Source organism: Nicotiana tomentosiformis, chromosome 6, assembly GCF_000390325.3.
Source record: "Nicotiana tomentosiformis chromosome 6, ASM39032v3, whole genome shotgun sequence".
Classification (NCBI taxonomy): domain Eukaryota; kingdom Viridiplantae; phylum Streptophyta; class Magnoliopsida; order Solanales; family Solanaceae; genus Nicotiana; species Nicotiana tomentosiformis.
This window is the reverse complement of record NC_090817.1, coordinates 26,758,410-26,781,205: the sequence shown is the minus strand read 5'-3', so window position 1 is coordinate 26,781,205 and position 22,796 is coordinate 26,758,410. Positions and strand designations below refer to the sequence as shown.

Genomic DNA, 22,796 nt, shown 5'->3' with positions numbered 1-22,796 from the left:
AAGCTGAAGTTGACCCGAACGGGTCGGATAACCACAGTGATAGCTCTGAATCGGAAGCGCATTGATAGGAGCTGATGGTGCACTGTAGGTTGGCTGCCCAGAGTAAGGCACATAAGGACCAAGACTCCCTGAATCACTGTGAGATAACTGAAGCTCTGAATGAAATGACCTGGGAGGATGGCCCCTACCATAAGTACCTCTGCCTCCAAATGAGGCTCCACTAAGCTACCGGAATGACGAGGTCTCTTATCTGACACTGTCCCTTCCTCTTGAGCACAGACCAACTCGATCCGTCTAGCAATATCTACGACCGTCTGGAAAGAAATATCACTTCCCGTCTCCTTGGCCATCTGAAGCCTGATAGTGTAAGTGAGCCCATCAATAAATCTCCTAACTCTCTCCTTCTCAGTAGGAAGCAAGGTAGTGGCATGGCGAGCTAAGTCCACAAATCGAGTCTCACACTGGATGACAATCATACCACCCTACTAAAGTCGCTCAAACTGCTTGCAGTACTCCTCTCTCAGGGTGATAGGGATGAACTTCTCTAGAAATAGCTATGAGAATCGATCCCAGGTAAGTGCAGGTGACCCAACTGGTCTAGTCAACATATAATCTCACCACCATCTCCGGGCGGATCCAGTCATCTGAAATGCTGCAAAATCGACCCCATTGGTATCAATTGTACCCATGTTGCGCAACACCTCGTGAAAACGGTCTAGAAAATCATGTGGGTCCTCAGAAAATGCACCACTGAAATAAACAAGAAAGAGCTTGGTGAACTTTTCCAACCTCAACATAGCCTCAAAAGACAAATCGGGCCTATCACCGGCATGTGCCGCAACAACCGGCTGAACTACCCCAACTGGTGGGCCTGCTGGAGTCTAAAACTGGGGAGCCACCCACTCCAGGGTGTGAGTAGCAGGAGTCTGTGCTCTTCCCCCAGCCCGAGAGATGGCTGGTGCCACCGGGAATGTACCGATCTAGGCACAATCTCCATAAGGCTCACCAAACAGACTAAAGCATCTTGAAGCACTGGTGTGGCTATGAACCCCTCCGGGACCTGAGCTGGTCCGACAGGTACAGTCTGAGTTAGAACCTCCTCCTCGAAATCCAACTGAGGCTCTACTGTGGGTGCTGCTGCTCGAGCTCTAGGCTGAGCTCTGGCATGACCTTGGCCTCGACCTCTGCCTCGCTGCTGCCATAAGGGGGATCCGGCTCCTGTCCAGCGGTAGATGCGGTGCGTGTTCTCGCCATCTGCGAGAGAATAAGAATAGAAGGGTTCAATCATCAACGATAGAATAAAATAGCACGACAGAGTAAGAAAGAAGTGACATTTTTCCTAAACTCCAAAGCCTCTGGAAGATAAGTACAGACGTCTTTGTACCGATCCTCCAAACTCTACTAAGCTTGCTCGTGACTCGTGAGACCTAGGCAACCTAGTGTTGTGATACCAACTTGTCACGACTAAGAATTCCCGCCCTCGGGACCGTGATGATGCCTAACATTTCACTTGCCAGGCAATCCAACGTTAGATTAGTTTTAAGCCATTTGTAAACAAATCCAATTTAACTGATGTCAATTACTGAAATAATTGAGATAAAATGCAGAAAGCCATAACAACTGAAATATATAAATACAACACCGAATCTGATGTCGTAAGTGCACGCGTTACTAGAATAATACAAATAAAGGTCTGAATGAAATTAAAGATGTCTGAATGAAAATACACAACTAAGATAAAGCAGAAAGAGACTTCAGGGCTGCGAACGCCGAGCAGTTGTACCTCAAGTCTTCGTACCGATAGTCAACCCGAGTAATCTACTGACCGCCGATGGGGCCGACTCCAAAATCTGCACAAGAAGTGCAGAGTGTAGTATGAGTACAACCGACTCCATGTACTCTGTAAGTGCCGAGCCTAACCTCGACGAAGTAGTGACGAGGCTAAGGAGGGCCACTTACAATAACATGTATGCAGTATAAAATAATGACAAGAAAGAAAAATACGAAAATGATATAAGGCAATTAACTCGTGAAAATAATTCAATCCTCAAAGAAAACCAGTAAATACCAGAAATACCAATCCTTAGAGTCTCGTACGAAAGTACCGAAGCCAACACAATACAATAAGAATAAAAAAACACATAAATTGTTGTGGCGCGCAACTCGATCCCACTGTACAACACGATCCTCCATTATTCCACAATGTAAATATCAATAATAATAAGTAAATATATATGTTTCTTGATCCCATCATATAATTAGAGTCAATATCATAATTCTCCCTTATTTCACCATATCAATCCACCCTTATTTCACCTGTTGCGGCGCGTAACCCGATCCCACCATATTTTATCATTTATAAATATCATAATTCTCCCTTATTTTACCATATCAATCTACCCTTATTTTACTTGTTGCGGCGCACAACCCGATCCCACCATATCAATATAAATCCTCCATTATTCTACATGTTGAGGCGTGCAACCCGATCCATAAATAAATCAGTAAGTGCAATCAATTTAACAACTCGGATCACAAAAATCTCTACAATTAACAAATATGAAAGCTACGAATCAAGAAGGAATCTCGTACTAAATCATGAAAGGCTACACTTAATACTGAGAAACAAGACAAGTCAAATATATGACAGTTAAAGGGTACAAGTAAGACAATTAAGGCAAGTATCAATTAAGCATGGGAGCATGGAAGAAATTAACATGTATAATACGAGACTAATAAATGACAACTAACAAGTTAAGGTATATGAAGCAATTAAGGCATGTAACAATCAAGACATGGAATGCTATAATTAATGAAATTCGGGAAGACATGAAAACAAGTAATTGACAGCGTATAGACACTCGTCACCTCGCCTATACGCTGCTACTCATGAAATTCACATAGCACATAGCTCAAGGATTTTTATTCCCTCAAATCAAAGTTAGACCCAATATTTACCTCACTCTGCAATCTACTCAAGGTTCAACCACGGCCTTGCCTTTCGAACAAGCTTCCAAACCAACCAAATCTAGCAAATTATTGACCAAACGATTCAAAATAAGCCTTAGAAACTACCCACGAATGAAAGGGGTTCAATTTAGATCATTATTAAAAAAATCAACAAAAGTCGACCCCGGACCTGCTTGGTCAAAACCCAAAATTCGGACCAAAACCCGATCAGCCATTCACCCCCGAGCCCGGTTATGCAATTCAATTTGAAATCAGACTTCAATTCGAGGTCTAAATCCCAATTTTACAAAAATCTCTAATTCTACCCAAATTCTTAATTTCTACCATAGAAATCCTAGATTTGATGTTGAAATCTTATAAAATATAATGGGTAATTGAAAGAAGGTAGATTAGAGTCACTTACCAATGAATTTAGGAAGAAAAGCTCTTGGGAAAATTGCCTCTAAGGTGTTTAGGGTTGAGAATTTGAAACAAATGAGCTAATTCCCATTTTTTCCTTTTTTTATCCAGGCACAAATGTCACAATTGCGACCTTCGCAAATGCGAGAAAGCCTTTGCAAATGCGAAGATCCCCCATCTTTGCTGCCCTCGCAAATGCGATGGTTTTGTTCGCAAATGCGAACTTGGACTTCCGCAATTGCAACAATTTGATAGCAAATGCGAACTACCCTCCCAGTTCCACTTCGCAAAAGCAAACTACTTGTTTGCAAATGTGAACCTGACAGAAGACATCAACGTTCGCAAATGTGATACTGACCTCGCAATTGCGAGGTCAGATAGCTGCATCAGAACCAGTAATCTCCTTAAGTTCAAAACATCCGCAACCTATCTGAAATTCATCTGAGCCCTCGGAGCTCCAAACCAAACATGCACACAAGTCCAAAAATATCATACGAACTCGCTCGCGCGATCAAAACACCAAAATAACACCTAAAACTACGAATCGGATACCAAAACGAATAAAATTTTCAATGAAACTTAAGAACATGTAACTTTTCAACCGGACGTCTGAATCACGTCAAATCAACTCCGTTTTGCACCAAATTTTACAGACAAGTCATAAATACTGTAATGAACTTATACCAAGTTCCAGAACCAGAATCCGAACCCGGTAGCAACAAAGTCAAACTACGGTCAAACTTAGAATTTCTTTAAACCTTTAAACTTTTAGTTTTCAACAAATAGCGATAATTCAAGTTAGGGACTTTCAAATTCGATTCCGGGCATACGCCCAAGACCCAAATCACGATACAGACCTACTGGGACTGTCAAAATACCGATCTGGGTCCGTTTGCTCAAAATGTTGATCGAAGTCAACTCATATGAGTTTTAAAGCACGATTTCACATTTTTATTAATTTTTCACATATAAACCTTCCGGAAAAGGACCCGGACTGCGCATGCAAATTAAGAAAGGCTAAAACAGAGCTATTCAGGATTTCAAAATACAGAATTAAGGGTTAAAACTATAAATGACCTATTAGGTCATCACATTAATGCTAAGGAGAGATTCTCATTCGGAATAGAGACAAAGAAAAACAAAAATTCAACTCTATCATAGAATCAATGATTGCGGTAATCTTGCAACAAAACTGCATATAACAACTCATTCCAGGTATCAGGTACCCCAGGTAAGCACCAGTGGATGCAATCAGCATAATTCTTTGGATCTGATCTTTGTTCTTTAGTCAAGAGTTTTCCTCTCCTTTCACCAAACACTGAAGTATGTCCATCTTTTCTGTACTCAGATAATTGTGTAATATTCAGTAAACGCACATTAACTTGAAGCTTTTGTATTACATCTTTCAAGATTGACATGATATGAAGATTAGAACCAGTTCCCCAATATGGTCGTCCTTGGATTGGATGTGTCTCGTTAAAGCAGTTTCCATCACTTCCACCCTTCCAGTTCCATTCCCAGTTCCTGCAAATGAAGATAATATCTTTAATGCATAGCTAGTGGACTACAGATGGTATGTCAATTTGGGGATAGAATATCTAATTAGAGACACAAAAGGTTTGGTGATTTTTTCCTATCTATTTAAATTTTGGTAGACATATATAACCAGAAGCGGACTGAAATTTGAAGGTTATGAGTTCGGAATTCTAGATCTTTTCAAGTTAATGAGTTTTAAATTAATAATTTATACATATTCAATTAAAGACATATACAGAATTTGAACCAAAATTACTGGACCCGGCCGAACCCGTAATTGACATACTAGCTAGTGGGAGCTGGCAAGTGTATGCAAACAGGCCGGGAAACCATCAGTATAGAAAAAATGGAGCCAAAATTTTCAACAGAGACAAAAAATACTATATTGTTTCTTCACATTTGCCGTAGACGAAATTATTGCAAAAATGCATGCAAGTTAGTCTGTATACGATCGTTATGCCAAGAAAGTGGAGATAGTGTCTTTCAACAAAGGCAAAATCTGCTAGGTGGTTTCTTCCCATCTGCCTAAACTTTAGTAGTTATAGTTAATTAATAAATCTGCTGGTTGGAAATAACACTGATGCTCTATAGAATAGTCGAGATGTGCACAAGTTGATCCGAGTACCATCGTGATAAAAAAAAATTCGAGACAAAATATTCATTAATCAGTTGTCTCACCATAAATGTGTTGGTGACATGGTCACAAAGAAGACCTTTTGTTTTTGTGGACTAATTCTTGACTCTATCCAATTTGCCCAAGTTTCTAACGCCAATCTGTATGCTGTGGTCACGTTATATTCTTGAACATTGTCAGGAGTTCCATATCTGCAGAAACAAAATCAGTTGGTATATTATACAAGTTAGACTCAAGTGACACAGTACGTATTTGTTCATTGCGCAGCTATTATTTCTTTTGTATGAGAAATTAAGGTACTACTTACGTTGCATTGATCAAAGGTTTATGCATCCACCAAACATAGCTTTCAAAAACCAAGAAATCAACTCCTTCCCAAAGTTTTTGATGTTTTTCTACAGAGTCAAGCTTAACTAGCCTCTTCATTACAGTATGTTTAGTTGCATGATCTGAAATGGACTCTACTATGAAAGGAGCCCAGTAATATTCAATCGATGCGTTAAATTCCTGAAACACAAAATCAACTAAAAATTCACAATTTGAGGTGAAAATGATTGATGTAAAACTATATGCCTTTGTTTTGTTAATTTTTAAGTGACCACGGTTAACAAGTGTACTGGCCTATAAGGCAAAAAAGGCCACACTTTTAGTGTGTAGCTCTAGGGCATAAAAGTGTTGCCATACGAGGTGTAACAAGTGTGTCCTTTGTTATCTAATAGGCCACGCGCGTGCAAGGCAACATTTAAAAAACGTGTCCTTAGGTCGAAGGTGCACTTGTTTTGGCCACCCAAAAAAGTTTTGCCTAAAGTCAAAAAGTGTAGCCTCTAATCAAAGTTTACACTTTTTGCTAGTTTAGGCCATACTTTTTCGGGGCGGTCAAAGGCGTAAAATATTATAGTGTACGAGGAGAATGCAGAAAAGAACTCAAAGAAGTAATTAATAAACACCTCAATTCTGAAAATCTTTCTGGGAGGGACTCTTTTAAGGGAATGGTCACCATCTGAAATCACTGATTGAACAAGGCAAACCATTGAATCAAACATGCCTCTTTGTATTGAGTCTCCAACAAACATGAGTCTTTTGTCCCTCAACATCTCCAACATCTTCAAAGCATTAAATCTAATGAACATACATTTAGAAAATAAAGAACCACCCACAAAAATGTAAGGTTAGTTTCACGTATGGTATCCAATTAAAGTTTATTGCACCAAAGTTATAAAACTAATTTTTGTAATGGAAAAATAAATCAACTATGTTGACTTTGTATTACAAAAAATAAAAAAGCAAGAAAATGTTATAATATTCGACTCCAAAAACACCTGTAGGTTACCATTTTCAAAAACTCACCTTACATTATATCCATGTGAGTTGTGACACCGCTAAAATTATTAATTAAAATTTAATTTTTTTTAACCCACTTGAAGCATAAATATAGAAAGCAAATGTGTTGGTGAAAGATATTAGGTAATAGGTTTGACGAAAATGAGGTTTTTGTTTCTTTTTTAAGTAGTACCATGTGAATATTATATAAGGTGAATTGAGCAAGGAATTATACCTTCATGACAATTTTACACATATGACAGCCTACTTATGTTTTTCGGGGTTAAATTTAGCCTTTTCTGCTACTTTTTTTAAAAAAACTTTTTGTGGTTTATGGCATGGTTGAGTTACTTTTCTAATTAATCTTATGACTTGGTGTGATAATTAAAGTGAAAGTTGAATAACCATACGAAATACTCTAAAATATATTCTTATAATTGATATACAAGGGATAAAAAGGAAAAAGGATATATATACTTGGTGTGATAATTAAAGTGAAAGTTGAATAACCATACGAAATACTCTAAAATATATTCTTATAATTGATATACAAGGGATAAAAAGGAAAAAGGATATATATACTTGGTGTGATAATTAAAGTATATATATATGTACCTGGGCAAGTTGCAACCATGAGGCTGCCATCTCCAATTCTGATAAAAAAAATCAGGCCTTCCATTTCTTTGACAAGTAACTTGTTTAACCAAATAAAGACAACTATCTTCTTTATAAAGTGGATATGAAACATTGTCCCAAACCCAATTCCCATCAAATACATTACAACTTTCTTCAATGATCTCATCTTCAGAAACATTTATAGGCACTCTAAGAAACTTATTATGCCTAGTAAAACTTGACTGCCAAAGAAACTGGAACTGGTTGTTTTTCAAGTTATCAAGTAAAAATCTCACAGTTCCAAGAAGAAAGAGAGAGGCTAATGCAAGAGGAAAAAGGAATAGGATCTTACGATCCTGTGTTGGATGTGTTGTCATTGGGAAAACTAGTGGGAGTGGAATCAAGATCATAATGTCATTTAGCCATTTTTATGGTTTAGAGTAAAATAGGAGGCAATAGTGTCTTGAGATTTAAGCATACTTGAAATGTTATATGCAACTACTAGTTGGTGATTATGTGAGTTAGGTACATCAAGAGCCTTTTAAAAAAAAATGTACAAATTTCGTAAGCAGAAACATTAGGTGATTTCTTCTTACCTGTTCAAATTTTTATGTTCAAATTTTTATGGGCACAGTTACTTGGTATCAGTATTTTTGCTGGTGAAAGATAGCAGGTATCAATGGCTGAGCCATATAGACACCCTTTAATTTCTTTATGATTTTACTTCTTTGGCTTCGTTACTATGTGAATACAAACTAACCAAAAACACAATTATAAAAAAGAACCTTAAAAAATGCAAGAAAATTTGTGACATTTCTGGATTTCTCAACCTAGTACTTTTGCAATCTTTCTTTCATAGAGATAACGAAACTAGGTATGAATTTTATTTAGTTTTTTTTTGGGGGGGGAGAGATAAGGCACCATGTCTCCTCTCATATGTTTACACCTTTCGGATCTTAATTTACGGATAGAGGAAAAATATAGTGGTACTTTTGTAGGAGGTTTGAGTGCTACATATATTCAGTTTACTGTGCAAAATTAAAGTACTTTGCAATATTGTATAAAGATAATTTCACACAATTATTATTTTTTTAACTCCAAATAAAATATTTTCTTAAAGTTGTAATGATAGCATGAAAAAGTACGAGTAAATTTATTTTTGCAGTGCTAAAATAAGAAAAAAAGTAAATTAACTAAAAGGCAGTTGAATGGTTACGCTTTTGTTTGGCAGAGGAAAGAGATTGAGTTAACCCTTTTTGTTATATAGTTATGATTTTTAATTTCTCCAAATTGAGGTTAGGATGTGAACAAGATAATGAAAACCTACAAAAGATCAATTTAGCCCTTGCAAGAAGGCCCGAATGAAAGACCCAAATCTACATGAGCCATCCTACAAATGATGAAATGAATAGTGTATTATCATTTTTAGCCCGCATCAAAAGTTATTTATATTTGATATCCGAAATAATGTATAAAATTTGAATATTTTTTTGTATATAACATACAGAATATATATATATATATATATATATATATATAATAAATATTTTTTAGTTATTATTTTGAAAGCAACTATACAGTGTCATTTTCCTAAATGAAAACTTAGCCCTATCAAGCCTCATGCAAGGGGAGAGATTACTTCTTTTTCAATTTCACGTTTGGTTAAAAAGCGGAAATTTACCTTAATAGATTCAAATCTCTTATTTGAATGAAAGTTTTACAAGGCAACTAAAGTGTGGATTATGTAATGCTTTCTTTATTTTGGAAAGAGTATTGATGTGTGAAAATTTTCTTACTCCTTTGTTTTTTCTTTTAGGTCTTTTGAAAATTTGTAAATAGTCGATACCGTATTAAAATATTTCAAATTATTTATAGGCCAATAAATTTTATTCAAGAGGTAAGAATTACCCAAAGTCATATAAGGAAATAAATTATCATCCTGTTCACCGATGCGTGACTAGTAACATCTCTATTGCCTAGGTCTGACAACTAGAGCTCAAACAAGATAATATGAGGGCTCAATATTGGATCAATAAAATAAATGGGGTGAATCTAACTTGATACCATGATAAAAAAAAGTATAAATTGGACTAAACTCAACTTCAAAAGTTAGTTCAAGATATGAGAATTATTCAAAACCATATAAGGAGGCAACTTACCATTCCACCCACACATGTGGGACTACCCCAGTGATGGTTGGCTATTGAAGTCAGACAAAAAAAAATCTTACATATAAAACTATTAAAGTGACTTATTGCATTTACAAGTTTTTTTCTCTTAGTTTTTCATATAGTGTTTGGTACGAGCATTCCAGTTTTGATTAATTAGGATTCGTACCGTATAAAGCTCATTAAAGTGTCATGTCCTAAACTACCCCCTAGACGTGATTGGCACCCAACTAACACCATCCGCTAGGGCCAGGCGAACCAATTCTTGTACTCTTAACTTTTATATAAGCGTTGAGAAAAATAAGTACAAGTCCAAACGCATTATAAATTATTAAATACAAAATAGTTATCCAACTAAAACCATAACATATTAATAAAATCTAATGAACACTCAAGTAATAATTCTCTAACTCAAATTCCATACTAAGACCATGGAACATCTAATAGAGTCATATGAGTTTGATTGTCGGGCATGTAAACTCCAACAGAAGAAAAAAAAAGACATGAAATAGGTAAAGCCGAAGAACGACCTCCACGAACAATGTGGCGGCTCACCTCAGCAATAGAATCCGCTCATGTACTCTTCAGCCACTAGTCTCGTCCTCAACAATAGTATCTGCATGGACATGCAGGTAAGGAGTGAGTTATACGTAAATATAACCCAATAAAATTCTCGACCCGCCACTTTGAATACCTCTGAAATAAGTGTTAGAAAATACAAACACACAACGAGCACAAAAAAATATGGATATAAATTCTTTTATCATATAATTACTCTATAAGGTCCAAACAATTATTCAACAACAACATTATATATTTCAACGCAATCTACACTAAGGACTTGTTATAAATGACAGTGTAGGAAATTAACCAAACACCCAAACGAGTCTGCGGCAGCATACATAATGCTCCAAATCTATCACGGCGGCATACGCAATGCCCCAAATCTATCACGGCGGCATACACAATGCCCCAAATCAATTACGACAACGAAAAAATAATTTCTAACGCCCCAATGCCATAACACAAGGCTACGCCACACCACACCACACCACAAATCACTTATAATTTTTTTTTCCAGCTTTTACAAAATAATATATATTTGCTGTTGGTCAAAAACCACTAATTCTGCCAAGCGCACGCTCGTCCCAACACATAAATCAGGCAGACAAAACATACTTTCAAAACAGGTTTTGAAAAAGCAAGCATCAAAGCTTAAAGTCTCACTTACCTCGAATTCACAATCCAAGCACTCATTTCAATAACTTAAAACTATACTCTCGGGTCTCTGGATCACCTCAAACTACACAAAAACGAGTTTATAATTGTCAAAAACCCTTGGGTGAATATTTTATAATTTTTAACACAAGTTAAACTCGCAGTCAAAGGTTGACCCAAAAAGTTAACTCTGGACAACGGGTCAGAATTCCCGTACATGACCACCAACGAATTATGCTCGACTAGAGGTTTCCTGAACACTAATCAAAATCAAATTTTGATAATGTTTGTCCTTTCAATTTTATTTTTACAATTTTTAAAAATTTCTCCATGTTTTTACCATAAAAATCTTCTCATAATCAAGTAATAAATTCAAATAAAAGTTAAGGATCATTGCCTTGATTATTTGGGCTGAAATTCTCTTCTTCTTTTTTTCTCTTCTCTTTTCCTCTCTTTTTCTCCCTTTTTCTTCTTTTCTCCTTTTGCCTTTTTTTTTTTCTGCTTTTGCATTCTGCTTCCGTTTCTCTTTCCTTTTTATACGTCCTTTGTTCTTCTTCTTTTTTTTTTTTCTAATAGGATTCATCCTTTTTATTTATTTATTTAATTCTTCCTCTCTTTTTTTTTTATAATCTTGTTGTAAAATTATAATTAACCCTAATTAAATTAGAGTTATTACATAAAGTAAGAATACTCCATTATATCATTTTTGGGACTTTATAGTATATATATGATATTTTAAACTTATATACTCGATTTTGTCTAAGTTTTCATATTTATAGAAAGTAACTAAAGTTTTTTTACAAAATATATACAAATTTGGTCAAAATCTACAATTTATCTACAAATTATATACATATTTTTTGTACAGAATTTGATCAAAAACTACAATTTACATATAACTTTTAAACAATTTGTAAGTTGTAAGTATTTTGTATATCGTTTCTACAAAATATATACAATTTGTTTGTCATTTTTTTCGAGTTTCAATCTGAAATTTCAACCAAAACCACCTCAAGTCTTCACTAAATTCTCTCAAAATTGAGATATAAACTTCAAAGGATATTCACAATCATTTGTAACAACACCCAATCCAAACAAAAAATAATTTTGCAAATTTATATTTTCAAATTCAAAGATTCAAAGCTTTCTATTGGATCAACATAGTTTTCAGTTCAATCTACTCACTTCTATTGATTCCAAAAAGCTAAAAAAAATTAACGATCCTCCCTCGCTCAAAAGTAATAATTCGCCCATTGTTTAATATAGAAAAATAGAAAATAAAAAGAAAGAGAAAATATAATAGAATTGCTTGATGCCAAATCCCTTTGTTCTCGTAAATATATGACTGAAGTTGAGGAGAAAGAGGCCAAACATTCTCATGTTAATTTATAATTTTAGTTTTGGGGTGGAAGAGGGAGAGAAAGTATGGAAGATTATAATCTAATATATTATTTTGTATAAAATTGATAATTTGTATATGAATTTGTAATTAGGTTAAAATCTCAATAGTGACGGTAAATAAGTTTCAAAATTAGTATAGATAAGAAAAATTTCTATATTTTTGATTTTTCACCTAAAGGCTAGAAACCAAAACTTATGATTAAGTATTTATCTCACCATAATACTAAGTGATCTACAAGTTTTAATTCCTCTTACAGTTAATTACGCTAGAATATCTTGAGAAGTTAAATATCAAAAGGCAGAAAAAAAAAAGGACAAAACAAAATTATTTGGAAACTAGTAATAATTAGCCGCGCTTTGCGCTGTCATTAAAAATATTAATAAATTTAAAAGGTGATTAATTTCTCAATTCGTTACTATTTGAAAAGTTAAATTTATTTTTTCACAATTGTATTTTTGAAGCATTCTTAAATAATATGTTTTAAGTTATTAAGAACGTGAGCGTTTTTTGCCTTCTCATGCATCCCTAAATATATGAACATATTTCACAACAAAGAAAAATCAACTCTGAAATGAAAATTTTGGAATGTAAGGAGTAATGAAGAAGAGTGATCAAAAGTTGTGTTGTAAATGTGAGATTTGGTTTTAAACTAAAAATTGTGCGCACATAGATACTCCAACAGGTTTTAAACTAAAAAGTTGTATTATAAATGAAATGTGAGATTTGATCCTCTCTCCATAATTTAAAAGTTACTCCAACCGGTTCGAAATAAGTGTTTTGTTAACCTTTCAAATTTGGTACTTTAAAAAAATAAAGGAGAAGCAATCGAAACTGACATGATCAAATACCTATGTGCATCTTTCGTTTTATTATGTTCGTCCACGTCCATCTTCTTTTTTCGTTTTATTATGTTCTCTTTTTTCTTAATTTCTTTTTTGTCATTTTCTCTTTACTTGTTTCTCCCTATTTAATACATCTTTTCTCTTCACAAAAGAAGAATAAGAAAACAAATTGACACACCGTCCTTTCATGATATTGTTGATATTATATTTTGACAAAAAGAATATGTAAGAAATATTTGAAATGAAATATGACACAACTCTTTTTAGTCAACATATGTGAACCTGAATAAAAATATAAAATCAAAAGAATAAGATAAGAAGCTAAGAGAGAGAACGATGCTAATGTAAAAATTTGGGATATAGACTTGAGATGTTGCTCGTTTTTTTTCTTTCTCTAACGCCTTTTTCTCCAAAGCTTTTTCTTAGTATTGAGATTCCTAGTCCTAGTAATAAAATATATAAATCGTAGTAACTTATGTTTGATAAGATTGACATCATTTTTGTTCTCTTGAATAAGAACTCAAAAACTAAATATGAAAGGGAAAAACGAAAAAGAAAAGAAAATAAATTGGAAATGCAGGAAAGATCAATATTCTGTATCACGTCAAATACAACAATTCCATAATTCTCTATCCCATTTTTTTCTCCTATTCCAATCCCAGCAGCCCAAATCTCATAATGCTTTTTCTAAGACCATGAAATACAGCTATTCCTTTCACACGATAATATTATCCTTTCTTTCTCATATCCCACTATGTTTGATTTCTGGGCTAATATCTATTTTCCTGATCAGTTAGCAGATTTTCATAACCCACAAAAAATCACCCAAAAATTAAGTAGAGAAGGAGAAGTACATGATTTATTGTTGGACTGAATGCCAATAGCATGTTCTTGTTTGTCACTAATGTTAGCTTGGTGATATAGAAGAATACATATAGAAACCAAATGGTCAAGGAAAGAAATTTTAAGGAGTAATACTCAAAGCAAGCCTCTCACGAACTGCTTCACAATTTGAATAGGATAAGTCTACATGATGAGATATTGAGTCCGCCATTCCACATCCTGAAGAGATATCCAATCAGGGGGAAATACTGACGTGATAAACCAAAAAAAATACTAAAGTAAGAAAAATCAGAAAACTACCATGAAAGTCACCAATATAGCTCCAATGTGAGTAACAAAGGATAGGAACCAATGCTATCTTCTAACTGTTAACGATGCTGCTTGACGCTATTTGCACAAAATTGAATCAGGCGATTTTAGAAAATTCTATTATGAAATGTATTATATGCATGTATAGAAGTTCTATTAGACTTATATTTGATATCCTTTAAAAGAAAGATATAGATGGCAAGTCCAAGCAAAAGATACACCTACTAAAACACACTTAATTCCATGATAACGGGAAAATGGTATGACGAACCTTGGCATTACGAACAATGGCTTTGACAGCTTAAAACAATCACAGGAATAGAGCACATCCGGATGCGTATAAAAGCTATCAAAGCAGCCGAAATTTGAGAAACAAAAAACAGGTAACAGGAACCAAAAGAATAACTATTTAGTTAGAAGGAAGCTACATAGTTCTTCAGGAGCGATGATTTTCATAGGTACATAATCGAATTGGCGAGCACACAATGATACCAGCTTCCCCAGACTAAAATGAATAGCAAGCCTAGATCCAACCTTGAAAAATTATTTCACCACTAATATATGACTGTTGGACTGAATAGTAGAAGAGAATAGATTATTAGAGTATAGATTCATATACCATCCTTAGCCGTAAGCCCACCATTCACCACGATTGGCAATAGAGTAATTGTCAAGAGTCACTAAGCTCCTTAACATATGATATCTTTGTTGAGATTACTTTTTAAGCACAAAATGCACACAGACAACAATTTTTATTGATATCACCAAATCCTTTTTGTCAAGTCAGATTGAGTCTCAATCTTAATTCAGGTGAACTTTTACTACCGAAAAATAGAGAATTATTGCACATTATAGTTTCTGCATATGTTGGCAAAAGAATGTGAATTCATATCTTTTGTACTTCTATCAATTTGAAATTAAAGAATAGTTCTTGGTCTACTGAAGACTCACGAAATGATGGGAAGAGTTCATAAAACATGGAGTATGTAAGTTGAGCGTTAGAAGGCAAAGAGAAAAAGCTAAACGAAGGTAACCTGAAACCCCATCAGTTACCGGACTGCATCATATGCTCAGAACAATACAAAACACTGATTTGACTCTTCCGCATAATTTTTTTTACAAATGATCCCTGACAAAATTTCCCAGGAAGAAATATAATCATTAATTAGACTGAAAGAGGCGGTAAGACTATGGGCTTACTTGCAAGAGGGGGGTGGCAAGTGGGAACCAATATTGTCCAAATACTTCCAATTGGAGATGGAGTAGTAGACCTTTTATGAGTCAAGGATTCGACTTGTAGGAATCACACACACTTATACATATGAACATGAACGGGAAGACTTACAATTGGGAGAAAACACTGTGAGAAAATTCCCTATGCACGTGAGGAAGAAAGATAAGACTCTGATTTGCTTCGAAAATGCGTGATTTCTACAAAGAGATTACTTTTAACTTTGGGAGTGATTTGTTCCGTTTGTCGAAATTTCTGGCCGTCCAAACTGGTCTTGAAGCAGATGCATCTTTGGCCGGTGACGACGGTGAAGGCTTCATAACTTGCGGCGAATTTGCAATAGATGGAATCGTTGCGCTTTGAACGGACGCTGGCAGAAGAGAGGAAACACTTAGTTTAGGTCTTGTTTTGGCGTCCCTTCGGATACATGCGATAAATGTTAGCAGTTAATGTGTAAATACCTTAATACAGAAAGTTTAAAATGATGGAAAAATATCAAAAAAAATGACAAAATAGATAAATGGGGATTCTGACGGGAGAGTTGTGCCACATCACCGGGTTATGTCCCTAGAATATATAGATATATAGATTGCCAACAAAATTAAGAAAACTGTAAAGAGGTCGAGCTTCCAAAGGCTTATACTCTGTCGAGGAAATGATAAGCACCGTCGGAACTGGCGGCGTTCGAATTAGCAGCTATCTCCGGCTTTCGTACACGGCGGAGACGCCTCTCCTTCTTCCCAACGTGCTCTTCTTCCGCCGCTGCAGCCGCCGCTTCTTCACATCCTGCTCTGCCTCCTCGACGAAGCAGAAAGTTATTGTCATTTCGGGACCCACCGGTGCCGGCAAAAGCAAGCTAGCATTAGAGCTCGCTAAGCAACTTAATGGTGAAATCATCAGCGCTGATTCTGTCCAGGTTCTTAGTTATCTAACTCACTCAACGCTTTATTATTAGCCTCATTAATTGCTTCCATTTTGTTTAGATAAATAACTGAAATTGCCATTAAACGAGGAATTAAATTGAAGTATTAACACCTGACTTGAATGAATCATAAACTTGTCAATTTGTCGAATTTGAATAGTGTTGTTCGACCTCGGCGCTTTATTATTAACCTAATAAATTTGCTTCCATTTTGTTTGTTAAATTACTGAAATTGTGGCGACAAAGAAATTGCTGAAATTTTCATTAAATAAGGAATAAAGTTGAATTACTAAAACGTGAATTAAAGTTAAATTAAATAAATTTTTAAGCTTTTTAATGTGTAGAATTCAGTAGTGTTGCTTGAGGATTGCAACTCAGTTGATTTATAATTGAGACGTTTTGTAGTTAGAAACTTGACATATTCTCTGGCTTTATAGGTGTATCGAGGGCTTGATGTAGGTTCAGCGAAGCCTTCCATTCGTGAAAGAGAGGTATTGCTTCAGCATATTTGAGATTATGTTTTACATTAGTATTTTTATTGCATTAGTTCTTGAGTCATGCTTCTAACATGAAATATGTTTGCCTATTCTCTCTGCATAATTAGTTCTTTTGAGGTTCATGTGTTGATGCGTACTGGATTACTAATTTAAGGAGCTTTATTACTATCTGTTGTTCCATCCGGGGATGCAAAATACTTTATGATGTTCTTGAGTCATGATTTGCAGGAAGTAGTACATCATCTGGTTGACATATTGCATCCATCTGAAGGTATTTCTGACTGAATTGGGTTGTCTGAAATAAATTTTGCATGAATTTCAATAGCTGTGGCCTGTGCAGCACACAATGATTCATGATCCACGTCCTCTACATTGTCATTATTAGTGATTAGATGAGTAAGTTTGATGCTTGTGACCTGTGACAGTAATCAGCGATAAAACCTCTCTGCTTTCCATTTCTGTGGAACATCCAGAACTTAAAATCAATGAAGTGAACACATCAAAGTTCCTTGATTTATTGGAACTCTCAAACTCCCCACAATGTTTTTTACTTGATGAACAAGTTCGAAAGTAATAGAATGTGTGACTTACTGGCTTTCTACGCGTTTGGTAAACAATTAAAGTGCTTATAAGCCAAAATCAACCAAAAGTCATAAGTTTCCTTTCCGCTTAAGCACTTTTTATTTGATCAAGAGTTTTTTAATATTTCATCCCAATAATTTTTTTAAAATCACCAAAATACTCTTCCCAAAACAGAACGCCTAACTCTCATTTCATTCCATTTTCAACATTCGTCCTTTTCCTTGTAAATATACTTTTAAATATATATATTTTTAAATATGTTTAGGGTAATTTCGGTCTTCAACAGGAAAGGGCGTTTCAACACTTTTTTACCAAACACACCTAGTGTTTATTATCAATTGCACTCTGATCAAGTCTTTATTCGAGGGAACCTTAGCCAAGTTGGTGGGTCGGGACTGTAATTCATGTGAAATATCACTTGCGAACTTTGGTCATATCTATTAAGCTGCTGGTATATGCAATTTGATGTGTCCTTAAATTTTTCATCTTTTAATGCTAATGCAGAAACTTTTTTCTTCTTTCCTTTGGGTATGTCATCAGATTATTCCGTTGGACAATTTTTTGAGGATGCAAGGCAAACTACCAGAGATATCCTTGATAGGGGCCGCGTTCCAATAGTTGCTGGTGGTACTGGATTATATTTACGGTGGTATGTGTAGAATATAACATTTCACACTTGAAAACTTTTGCAAAATTGAGGACACATTCAAACTAAAGCTAAACTTTTTGGTTGCAACTTATATCAAACTAAAGCTTTTGGAAAAGTCATTATATAAAACCTATTCACTGTGAGAGAGAAAGAATGAGGGTATGTGAATAAGCTATGCTGCATTATCTATCTATAAATCGGCTTTGTTATCCTTATAAATGAAGCTTACATATATCCTGTAACTGGTGATAGAATCAGATGTTGGATATGCAAGAATTCGGTTTTCATACAGTCTCTACGACTGAAAAATTTAATCTAAAGGGGTATTATCTTCCAACTCATATAATACACTGTCCAACGTTTAAGGTTTATTTATGGGAAGCCAGATGTTCCAAAAGCATCTCGAGAGATTACCTCTGAAGTCTACTCAGAGCTTGCAAATTTACAGAATGATTATGACTGGGATGCTGCTGTTCAGTTATTGGTTAAAGCTGGTGATGCTGGTGCCCAGTCTTTAGCGGCAAATGATTGGTACCGCTTGCGCCGCAGGCTTGAAATTATTAAGGTAATTATGAAAAAGCGTAACTTTCACCTGTGATCCCTCTGATTTGGACCCCTTTTCTGCTATGTTGCTTGGATCCTCCAAAATACTGTCGCACCCGTGTCGGTCCTCCACAAATGCAACTCTTGGAGGATCCGACACACACCCGTCAGCATTTTGGATGATGCAAGCAAGGCAACTTTTCTGTAAGCTAGATCATGTTTTGTATGATACGGTGGAAATTAGAGATTTCTCTGTTATGGTTTATCACTTACTAATGTGCTTGCGGGGAAAATCCATGTTTTCTTGTCAACTGTTGCTATGCTTGTAGCGAGAACTTTGATTGGTTTAGCAAGAGCTCTTTGTGGTTATGAAGTAGTTGAGATGGATTGGGATGTGCACAATTGTCGGTCCATTTTGTCCCTGCTCAGTTTATCTGTTGATGAAAATGCTAAATATACTTTTCTGCTTGCAGTCTAGTGGGTCACCTCCATCAGCCTTTGAAGTCCCATATAATTCTTTCAGAGAACAGCTTGATTCAGGTGTAGCAGATGCTGCTGATGTCAAGAATTCTGCTGACAAATTGCAGCAGAGTAACAAAAAGGATTTGGAGTATGATTTTCTTTGTTATTTCCTTTCCACCAATAGGCTGGATCTCTATAGATCAATTGATTTCCGGTGTGAAGATATGCTTTTAGGTAAAAAATTAATGAAATCGTGTGATTTATTTGCTTGCTTTAATAATTCTCTGGAGATCTTAGAAGTCTCAATCACAATACTAATTCTTGAACTAATCTAAAAAAATTTATCATCTCGAAGTATGGCAAATGCTGCTCGAATTACTGCTTTCCTTGTCATTATTCAAAAGCCTTCATGGCGGAACATTGTTTTCTGTCTTAAGATTTATGTTGGTATCATGATACCTAGGCTTAATTATCTATCATCTGCGGATATACCTATCAGAAAATATTCTTCTGAAGAACTGTAGAAACATTTTCGACTTGGAAGTTGGATAGTGAACTATGAGTTATCAAATGCAAATAGTTTGGTGACATTCTGAGTTTATTTTGTCAATAGAGGTTAATTCTTCTTATAAAAGTTATCTTTTTTGCTTTTCTCTAGCAAGTTGAAATACCAATCTTAGCTTCAAATAAGATTTTTACTTTTTAGTTCCTTAACAACTTAAATTAGAATACCTTGATCCTAGTTAATTCGTTATGATGGTGGCATGCTTCAGGAACAGATGGAATTCTATCTGAGGCAAGGTGGCTTCTTGATTTGGGTCTTTTGCCAAACTCAAATTCTGCAACTCGAGCAATTGGTTACCGACAAGTATAATTTCATCCCTATAACTTGAACAAAAACCAATAGTTTGTTTCCTAATGTGTTTGTTTAAAATCTTTCAGGCAATGGAATACCTTCTAAGATGTAGAGAATATGGAAGTTGGAATTCTGCTGGGGACTTCTATGAGTTTTTATCTGAATTCCAGAAAGCATCTAGGTGATTTTACTTTCTCTTGTGACTATATTATATCACATATTAGGACAACCTTTAACATTTAGATGTAGTAGTTTTCTGCAATGTTTTTCTCTCTCTAGTGTCGCACTTTCTTTCTGGATGCTTCTGTGTTGTAGTGATATGCATGCAATATTTTCCATGGCAGCAGAGAGTTTCACAAGCTATTCTTGATAGAATTTAAGCATGTAGTGTTGAAGACAACTTTTCTGCTGAGAGTTACACAAACTATTCTTGATAGAATTTAAGCATGTCTCCGGCAGCAATGTTGAAGACAACTTTTCTACTTAACCCTCACTTTCTTGTCTCCTGATCACTCCCACACTTCATGGTACTATTGTCACTTATCAAGAGAAGTAAAGAGCACTATGATTATGGGTGCAAATGTCAGGAACTCTTGGTAGTGCTGCCTAAATCTGCCTACTCTGACTCCAGTCTGGTCCTTTTCGTAGACTTGGGTAGCTTTCACTGGTTTTCTTGATTCAATTGGATTGCCTAGAATATAGTTGTTTGCAATTCGTAAGTTATTTGACTGATTCTTATATTCTTGTGCAGAAATTTTGCAAAAAGGCAGATGACTTGGTTTCGCAATGAACAGATTTATGAGTGGATAGATGCCTGTAAACCTTTGGTACGTCATTTCTGTTCCTTAAGGAATTTCTATGCCTTTCTCTTTGTTAATAGAACTTTTATCAAGTTGATGTTTCTCTTCATTCTGGATGCAGTAGCTGAGCTTTTCCTGGGTTTTAATAGTTGCTCATGATTCCTTTTATTGCAACTATCATATACATACATTCATGCATGCAGATGTGTGCACGCATCTCTTTGTGTATGCCATAGTTGCATTTTCGGTATTGTGTCATTGTGTGAATATTAAGGCTGATTCTGAAAGGTTCAGAATAGTAATGAATCCTTTTCAAAGCAATAATAACCATATTGTGGGAAGATTTTCTTTCAAATTGATTTCATCATAGAGTGAGTATAAGTTTCACAATGACTTGTTTTGGTTGTAGACGCTTCTTCTTGCCTTAAGGCTTTTCTTCTCCTAAAGCAACATGCCATGAGCACAAATTATAGGAAGTGACAATTGTAAGCATAATAAGAATTCTTTGAATTGGAGTTAGTATGAGATTACTTCCAAGTTCCCCTTTTATCGAGAAAAATATATTTGTTATTCTATGCCTTTATGTGCAGAGGCAATCGTGTCTCTTTTCCCTCTGAAAAATAGTTTAATTGTTTAGTCCTACCTTTTGTTACACCTTATCTCCAAATAGCATGAAGCTCCTCAATATTCTTCTGCTGACATCTGAAAATGCCATTACCAGGAAAAGGTGCTAAGCTTCATATGTGATTCATACAGCAGTCAGGAAGGCCATCTCCAGGTGCCTGAGTCACTTCGTATGAAGAAAGATATTAGAAACCCCCGCCAAGTAGCAGAACTGAAGGCCTATCGTACTAGAAATAGGTATGATCTTGAAAATATTAAAATATAGCTTTTCTCTTGCTCCTAGGCTGAAGTATCTGTCTGCACGTGAAGGCATTTCATTGGGCGTGAGGATTGCTCTGATGTTCTAGACTGGATAAAGACAATGTATTGTGAAGCCACTGTGTCTTCTTTGTTAACCAATAGCTAGACATTTTTGTGGAGGTTAGCTTATGGAGATAATTACTACTACTTATTATTTTGATAATTGGATTTGATCACTACCTTTTCCTTATTTTTTGGATTTAAAGACCGTGGACTCTACTGTGTGCAGTACTCTCGGGAACCCCTTCAGGCAACACTTTTAAGAGAGTTGTCTTTCTCTACTTCTGTTGCGTTACGAAGGTTGAGGTTGTTATGAATGAAGAGAGAGTAGCATCTGATGAGGCAATTGGACTGTGGTTGGCGCAACGTCAATCTGTACTTGAGATTTTTTTTGTAAATGTAGGATTCTGTACATGAACTCCTATCAGCCAGAAAACCATACGTTTTCCATGCTTGAGGATTTGGAGAGGATGTTGTTGGAATATTGTATTTTCATTTCCAGTGTCCTGCTCGCATCAACACATTGCTGGCCTCCCACTCCCAAACCAAAGTTTCATCTTTTGATGTGAGCCAGATAATACGCACTTAAGTCCTATATTTTCTGCACTGAAGTACTCGCATTAAAATGTCTGGCGGATTTTTTGGACAAGGCGGGTAAACTACAGATCAACAAAAGGTTGTCCGATGTCACTTTGTAAATGCCACTGCAAGCGGAGGTATTTTAATGTCGATGAAAATTACTGTGGTTAAGAAGTTGTGTGCTCTCTTTCTGGCTATTACAATTAAAGAAAGATGCCTAGTGGCATTTTATAAAATACGAGAAAAATGATGCGCTAGTGCAGGACTATCAACTGCTGATTTTTTTAACCTAAAAGGAATTCATATTTTCTGAGAGAAAGTGAAAAATCGATCACCACTTGGGCTAACCTTTTTACCTTTAAGATGAGAACTTGGTCCGCTGTTAAAGCATGCGCAACGATATGTACAGAGAATATGCTTCATTGTGATTGATCAAGAAAAGGAATATGCTTCATGTGCTACGATGCTAGTGAACTAGGAAAAGATGAAATGAAG

The 22,796-nt window shown here is 35.5% G+C and overlaps 2 protein-coding genes and 1 long non-coding RNA gene across 4 annotated transcripts; 1 reads left to right on the top strand and 2 right to left on the bottom strand.

The window, feature by feature from the left end:
• Positions 1 to 4,376: 4,376 nt before the first annotated feature.
• On the bottom strand, positions 4,377 to 7,917 carry LOC104084850 (protein trichome birefringence-like 31). Its single transcript, XM_018766903.3, has 5 exons — positions 7,475 to 7,917; positions 6,487 to 6,658; positions 5,847 to 6,046; positions 5,584 to 5,730; positions 4,377 to 4,893 (listed from the first exon to the last, which is right to left on the bottom strand). Exons 1-5 carry the CDS (start codon positions 7,882 to 7,884, stop codon positions 4,533 to 4,535), a joined length of 1,290 nt encoding a protein of 429 aa, XP_018622419.1. The 5' UTR covers positions 7,885 to 7,917; the 3' UTR covers positions 4,377 to 4,532.
• A 6,019-nt stretch (positions 7,918 to 13,936) lies between these two features.
• Positions 13,937 to 15,681, bottom strand: LOC104084849 (uncharacterized). The gene is made up of 2 exons (XR_683697.4): positions 14,248 to 15,681; positions 13,937 to 14,166 (listed from the first exon to the last, which is right to left on the bottom strand). It is a non-coding gene; the product is annotated as an uncharacterized lncRNA (long non-coding RNA).
• LOC104084848 (tRNA dimethylallyltransferase 9) lies at positions 15,539 to 22,333 on the top strand. Of its 2 annotated transcripts, none has more exons than XM_070177203.1 (12): positions 15,539 to 16,403; positions 16,847 to 16,900; positions 17,135 to 17,177; positions 18,029 to 18,137; positions 18,504 to 18,702; positions 19,154 to 19,376; positions 19,916 to 20,010; positions 20,085 to 20,179; positions 20,750 to 20,825; positions 21,520 to 21,659; positions 21,732 to 21,836; positions 21,929 to 22,333. In XM_070177203.1, exons 1-11 carry the CDS (start codon positions 16,143 to 16,145, stop codon positions 21,826 to 21,828), a joined length of 1,392 nt encoding a protein of 463 aa, XP_070033304.1. In that variant the 5' UTR covers positions 15,539 to 16,142; the 3' UTR covers positions 21,829 to 21,836; positions 21,929 to 22,333. The 2 variants fall into 2 exon arrangements, with proteins under 2 accessions (XP_070033304.1, XP_009587099.1); XM_009588804.4 differs by having other exon boundaries at positions 21,732 to 21,842; positions 21,952 to 22,333.
• The last annotated feature ends 463 nt before the right edge of the window (positions 22,334 to 22,796 follow it).

What these genes read in the sequence shown, in the direction of transcription:
- LOC104084850 (XM_018766903.3), bottom strand. Translation starts at nt 7,884, where the DNA reads ATGATCTTGATTCCACTCCCACTAGTTTTCCCAATGACAACACATCCA. An exon ending in AAACCTTTGATCAATGCAAC is followed by an intron (nt 5,731 to 5,846) that starts GTAAGTAGTACC and finishes TTGTTTCTGCAG; the next exon opens with ATATGGAACTCCTGACAATG. An exon ending in ATGTCACCAACACATTTATG is followed by an intron (nt 4,894 to 5,583) that starts GTGAGACAACTG and finishes CTTCATTTGCAG; the next exon opens with GAACTGGGAATGGAACTGGA.
- LOC104084848 (XM_070177203.1), top strand. Translation starts at nt 16,143, where the DNA reads ATGATAAGCACCGTCGGAACTGGCGGCGTTCGAATTAGCAGCTATCTC. An exon ending in CATATTGCATCCATCTGAAG is followed by an intron (nt 17,178 to 18,028) that starts GTATTTCTGACT and finishes GTATGTCATCAG; the next exon opens with ATTATTCCGTTGGACAATTT. An exon ending in GCCTATCGTACTAGAAATAG is followed by an intron (nt 21,660 to 21,731) that starts GTATGATCTTGA and finishes CTGCACGTGAAG; the next exon opens with GCATTTCATTGGGCGTGAGG.